Consider the following 6,532-nt stretch of genomic DNA (forward strand, 5'->3'; position numbering starts at 1 on the left):
TTCCCTATACTAAAAACAGCCCCACCCCACCCCCAACTCTAAAAATCCCGAAAAGAAGGCATCAAGTTAAAATAGAACGAAAGCAACCAGGAGTTTATCCAGATGTGGCCTGATCTGGAATGAGCCAGTCATTTCCTGAGATGCGTGGTGCTTTGCCTTGTGATTCGGAGGTCCCAGGCACTCTAGACTCGACAGATGTTTTCATAGGGTCTTCCTGGCTGACACCAAATGGAGGGTGGGAATACCCTTCCGTTATCTTTTGACCACCAACGGGTTGATGAAATGTTACGCAAACACCGTCTTTTGAAAAGCAAGTTAGTTAGGTCTTTTTTTAAAAAAACAAACAAACAAACAAACAGAACCCCTCTCTGTAGAGATCTGTGTTGTCAGTTTTATAAAAACTGCATGTTGCAGTATCTATTTGCTTCACTACACACAAACCTGTGTGATGCTGTCTCGGGTCCCCGGTGTAGATGAATGGATATGACATTGTTCTTACTTGTGTGAAAACCCAGACGAAAGCTGTTCGGTTGTCTTCTTGTGGTAGCATTTTTCGTTGCTCGGTGCTTACGCCCCAGTCCTTGTTAGGTTCCCTTTTCATGTGATGCCTTTTGTCTGAGGCAGGAGTAGTTTTATCTTTCTAAAGTAGAGAGAAAGCAGTTTTTTTTTTTTTCTTTGTTGTTGTTTGGTTTTGCTTTTTTAAACCAGCTTGGGTGGAAGCAGAGAGCGAGGCAGAGGAGTCCTGTTAGAGAGGATGTTGGGGAGCCGCTGGGATGGGATTGGGGAGGCTGCTTTGAAGAACTTGGTGATTGTCGGAGAACGAGGACGAGATATAGTTGTCTTAGATTAGGTGACTTCAAAACTGAATCCAAAATGCTGTTCAGAACAGGAATATCCCCCAGTACCAGGTGGGTTTTAGACATGGTGACTTCTGCTCCACCATATTAAATGTCCACACAACCTCTGTGTGTCCCCGTTCCTCTTTGATTGGGAGCTCTGAGTGCAGCTGTGGCGGTTATATGCAGACTCATTTTAATTTCTCGGTCTATGGTGCTCTTAGGGTGATTAGGTTTTGCAGTCTGACAGACAGAATTAATGGTGGATACTGTATACTTGTGTGTTCAAATTTCCTAAATCAAATGGGGAGTGGGGAGGGGTACAAACATCTGGTGATAAATCACAGATTGAGTTTGATTTACATGGTCCCAAAGTTAAATAAATTTATTGAGAGACAGGCTCTTCAGGTTAGCTAGTCTCCTGACTTATGGAAGCCCTCTTATAAAATATTATTTCTGAACCTGAGTGAACAATAGAAGCAGGAAAACCTAGCCAGCAGAAATATAACTTACAAATGACATCTTGTATCCGGAACCCTAAAATTAAAAATCTTGATGTCACATACCATCAAAAACCTTTCCAGCAGTAAGATGAATTCATGATATATTTTTTTTAAATGGGGAAACCTTGAGAGCGTTTAACATTTTCCAGAATTCTCAAGTAGGTTTTTGTGACACTTCTGATGTGCTAATCGTCCACAAACCTGAACTCCTGATGCCTAGAACGTTCCTTTTGTCTTCATTCTGAAAATACCTTCATAAACAGGAACACAGCAACGACTGCTTCTCACAGATTCTAACCCAGAAGCCCTTGCAATGCATGTACTGTCTTTTTCCTGAGACCATGTACGATCCTGTCTTTGTTTAGGGCCTGCAACAGGACTAAAAACAACACATTTTAAAGGTTGCTAAGAAGTGAGGCCAACACATGGTTGCTCGTTTGTACTAGCGATGTCAGGAGGTGTGAAGTAGTTGCGTTTTCCCCACAGCATTCTGTGGATGGAACTGTTTATTTAAATACCATTTTTTGTATATGCAATACATACATACTGTATATATTCATAATGCTTGAAGTTAGAATTCGAAAGGAAGTGGGGGGGGAGTTTAGATATAACTTCAATTGGAGCAATAAGGAAATGAGGTGGTTTATTCACAGACGCTGAAAGTTTGCTAAAAGGTACTGGGATTATTTCAGGCCTTCCTGGAAAGGAGTTGGGAAGCTTCAGGCCCCATCCTGTCGTACTTCAAGCATTTGCCTCACAGAGAGCGAGGGAGGAAATACAGTTTTTCTTTTTTTTTGAACTCTCTTCCCCTACCACACACACACACACACACACACACACACACACACACACACACACACACACATAAGCATGATTTCTTATGAGCGTGTTGTAACTGTGTGTTCTTCATTATGATGCTGTTCTTCCATTGTCCCTGGGCCTGGTGTGTTCGAGAGTGTAGCCATCCCATTCTCTTTTCTCAGTCAACTTCCCATTTAAAAAAAAAAAAAAAAAAAAGTGGGAATTTGGCTGGTGTGAGGATGGGATTGGCAGTGTTCCTTAAACCTGTGTAGAGAAATGCTTTTCTGAAAGACTGTTAACTTTTAATAGGCATGAGCCACTTAACAAATTTCCCTAAGTGTCTCTGAAGGCCCTACAGCTTTCCCAGTTAGCAATAAATGAACCCATTTTTAGGGAAATGGACTTCAGGGCACGTAGATAGAATTGGAAATACGTCTACTCCGGGGCCGCCATAGCTGCATGCTGTGGACACGGGCCGTTGGCCTGCACTTTTGCTTGCCGCCACCTTCTCCCGTTAGCCCCCTGTTTCATTTGCTGGAGCACCTGGCTGGTGAACCAGCCTCTGGAGGGTTGGGCTCTTTCTTTCTCTCTCTCGATTTCCCCGTGTCCTCTGTGGTGGTGAATTCTTCCTCCCAAGCAGGAAAGGAGACAAGAACAGTTCACAAGGGTCATTGTGTTTAAGTACCTAAGCTTGGCTGAACACAACTCCATGGTTGATCCAAATACTGTTTTTCCTTTCTGTAAAGTGGCAAAGACGATTTGAAGGGAACATATGTAGTGGTCTTTCATAGAGACAGGGAAAAGGCAAATTAGGTGATTTTCCCAAAGTCTACCAGGAAAGTGGGACCCTCCTCCCCCAAAAAGCCCACAGGGGCTGTGCTGTTAATAACCGTGAACATGGCACATGCCCACCCCGATGCCATGCTCTGTGTGTTAGGGCATTAAATATTGGTAGCAGGTCTGACTAAGGGGTTTGACTGAGTATCAGCTGACTCCCCAGAGCCCACCTGGACGCAGCAGGCCCCCCCCCCCCATCCCGGGTCTCCACTGCTTAGGAGGCGGTGCCTGAGAGCAGCTGAGCTCCAGATCCCGGCCTCCAGTGGCGCTGAGTCGGGAGAAGAGGCCCCAGGCCCCTGCTCCGGTCGCCATGGCAACGAGGCAGGCATGCCACGGAGGTAGTCCTCGGCACATCTGGACTCCCAGCTCTGCTGCTTCCAGTCCGTGTCCACAGCAAGGGAGGACCCGGAGGAAAGCCACACCCCTCTGCCCTTCACCGTGACCTTGCCCCCTTACCAGAAAGGAAGCGGAAGAGACGACTGCATGTTGAAAGCACCTAGAGGCAGTTTTGGGTGCACTTTGGGAGCAGCTATTGGGGTTCTGGTTTTCTCCTGAGGGATTTGCCCGCCTCTCGTAACTGCCTGCTTTGACGTTGAACCTGATGACATTCCATGTTTTCATTGTGCCGCTTTTACATCAGTTTTGGTTTTTCGTTTCTTTATGATTTTATTATTATTATTTAAAAAACGTCCTCCCCCCCCGCCCGCCCTTCCCTGTTCTCCTCAACCAAAGGACTGTTCCTACTAAGTTTTCTCAGTCATAAGGGAAAGTGCTTCCTCCCAGGTGTGTCTCGAGTCTATCAGGCCTCTCATATGCTTGGGGAGGAGGGTCTGGGTCCTTGGGGGAAGGAAGGGAGGGAAGCGTGGGAACGCCACGCAGAGTCAGAGATTGTGGGGCGGGGGGTTGAGTTCGAAATCATGCTTAAGATGCCGGTGGCTCAACCTGTGGCTGATTTAAGTTACCATTTTAAAAAGCGAGTTAGAAAAGAGAAAAATCAGTGGGCCAAGTCACAACCTGTACTTTTTTCTCCCCCCCCTCCTCTGTCCCCTACCTCTCTCTAGGTTCTTCACACACCCCCATTCGGCGTAGTGCCCAGAGAGCTCAAGATGTGTGGCAGTTTTCGGATGGAAGCTCGAGAGCCCTTAAGTTCTGAGAAAATTTGAAGCCCCCAGGGGCGGGGTGGACGCGTGCCGCCCGGCCGACATCAGCCCTTGGTCTGTCAGCCTGCTCGTTTGTGATGTTTTCCGACCGTAGTTTCCACGAAGCCGTTGTGTGATGACAGAATCCTGCAGGGTCCTTCCTGCCTGGGCCTGCAGTGCCATTTTATTTATATTTTTTAATAAAAAGTAAAAACAAAAAAACAGACCCACATTGGAAAGTGAATCAGTCCCACAGAAAGGGCTCCTGGACCCTCGCTGTCCTGAGCGATGTCCCGCCCTTTTGGAACCAGCCAACCTGCTGACCCGTGTCGTGGAAAGGAGCATGAATTCCCAGTCCCTGGTTCCTGTACAGTCTATGTTGTCTTTTAAAAAGTGTGCTTACCATTTGACACAATAAATGTTGGCGCTTTCGGTGGTGTTCGCTTGTTCTTTAATCTTTAAGGCTTGTGAGACTATGCAGTTGGTTATGACTGTATTTCGTACCCGTTTTCCTACGGACAACCGCTGGGCGGGTAGGAGGAGATCTGAGGCGTGGGTAGGCGGCGTAGAAGGGGAAATCGGCTACTGCTTATCAGACGGCATAAATTTTCAAGGAGAATCAAAATGCAGAACTTGGGAATAAATCATAGCAATATCATAATTAATGTAGTAGTACTGTTGCTGTTTATTAATGCTGAAGTGTGGTTTTCCTAACTGTCTGACTTATAATTTGCATACCATTAAATAATGCATAATATGGCACACTGAATTCTGTTTTTCAAATATATGCTTTTGGTGGCTGCCCTGCAGGGTTGGAATTGGTCTTTTAATTTAGTTCAAGAAAGAGAATGTCACTGGGCTAGCGGTAAATCCCAAAGAAGGTGATCAATGTCATAGTTGCTTTATTAAAGATTCTAAGTTTAGGCTCCCAAACCTTCAGCAAATATATCTGAAAGCAGACAAACAAACAAACATAAAACTTCTTGATTACTTACATCAGGAAGTTTGGGGCAGATTGTATAAGGGAAAACGATTCCAGGATGGAAGAGGTTCACATCAGAGTACGCCATTGTAATCACAGTAAGGCCCCAGTCCTTAAAAAATCAGTGATACAAATAAGGTGGGTCTGCGCACAGGTGAGAAGACGCCTCTGGCCCAGATAATTTGCAAAGGACTTGGCTCCATTTGGTGTTTTCTATTGCCTGGAGATGCAGAAGAGAATTAGAAACAATAAAAGGTATCAAAATAGGTTTATAAATAATAGAACTCAGACACCTGTGTATTATAGATTTACATATTGGCTGTGAACGTAAGCAGGGAAAATCTTACGCACTCACCCTCCGGCTAGGTTACTTAGCCTCGTGCGAAGATAGCAAAGTAATTGGCTTCTGGATTCTTTCCTGCTTGTTCATCATAAATCATGACTCCTTACAGTAGTGTGCTGCCTTAGACTTTATAAAGTGCTTTTGTGGGCATTGTTTCCTTTGCTCCTCATTGGGACCGTCCTCATGACTTCCATTTATGGACGAGGAGATTGAGGCTCACCAAGGTGAAGGGCTTGCCCGGTAAGAGATGAAACTGAGAAGCAAGGGCTTCTGGTTTCTGGCCCAGAGCTAATTGCACTGAACTCTAACTGGTCAAAGGACGGTCTCTCCCTCAGGTCCCTCTCCCTGTGTTAGCACACAAGCTGTGAGTGCTCATGAGCACACTCAGGTGTGGCTTACACACAGACCAACACCAAGGCTGTCCAGGGGATCAGGTCCACAGGGCTGTCTCTCCCTCAGACAGCCGTGCGCATTGAGGAGGGGGCTTGGAGCAAGAGCCCCTCCCTGCCATCACCTTTCCCTGTGACATTTCCAGGACAAGTAAATGAGCCTCACTGCACAGGTGGCCTTGGTGGGTTTTTCGGAGTTCCTCTCCCCTAGGTGAGGATGGGGATTCCAGAGAAGAAGTTGGATCGTGGAGAAACTCTCTCCCTGCCCCCGCCTCTGCCTTTGTGTTGTTGAAACCTATGACCGTTACGGACTGTGTCACGGCACCCGCTGAATGGGCTAAGCCCTCTGCTGATGCATAGAGATGGACACCACTTCAAAAGGGAGATCCGAACTGAAAGAGAATAAACACGGGGAGTTGTGAGCCACGTCCGCCTCGGTGGCTGCACTTGGTGTTCACTACACTTTCACTTCTGGTTTGCATTTCCACCCCCAGCTCTTATTTCTTCTCAGAGTCAGTTTGCAAATAAATTGACATCACTAAAACCCAAAAAAAAAAAAACCCCCCCAAAAAAACAGTTGCCATAGAATTGACTCTGACTATGGCGACCCCACATGCAGAGTAGAACTGTGCTCCATGGTTTTCAATGACTGATTTTTCAAAAGTAGATCACCAGGCCTTTCTTCTGCGATGCCTCTGGGTC

The 6,532-nt window shown here is 46.2% G+C and overlaps 1 protein-coding gene across 3 annotated transcripts in view; it reads left to right on the forward strand.

Moving 5' to 3' along the window:
• The window catches only part of BCL11A (BCL11 transcription factor A), a 109,486-nt gene extending 103,767 nt beyond the window's left edge, over positions 1-5,719 (forward strand). For 2 of the 3 annotated variants that reach the window (XM_004369445.2, XM_012556647.2), the window contains one exon: positions 4,039-5,719. In XM_004369445.2, coding sequence (XP_004369502.1) covers positions 4,039-4,140 — 102 coding nt within the window. In that variant the 3' untranslated portion in view covers positions 4,141-5,719. The remainder of the gene's footprint in view (positions 1-4,038) is intronic. The other variant, XM_004369444.2, reaches the window with a different exon arrangement.
• The last annotated feature ends 813 nt before the right edge of the window (positions 5,720-6,532 follow it).

This window comes from Trichechus manatus, unplaced genomic scaffold (assembly GCF_000243295.1).
Source record: "Trichechus manatus latirostris isolate Lorelei unplaced genomic scaffold, TriManLat1.0 scaffold00005, whole genome shotgun sequence".
Lineage (NCBI taxonomy): Eukaryota > Metazoa > Chordata > Mammalia > Sirenia > Trichechidae > Trichechus > Trichechus manatus.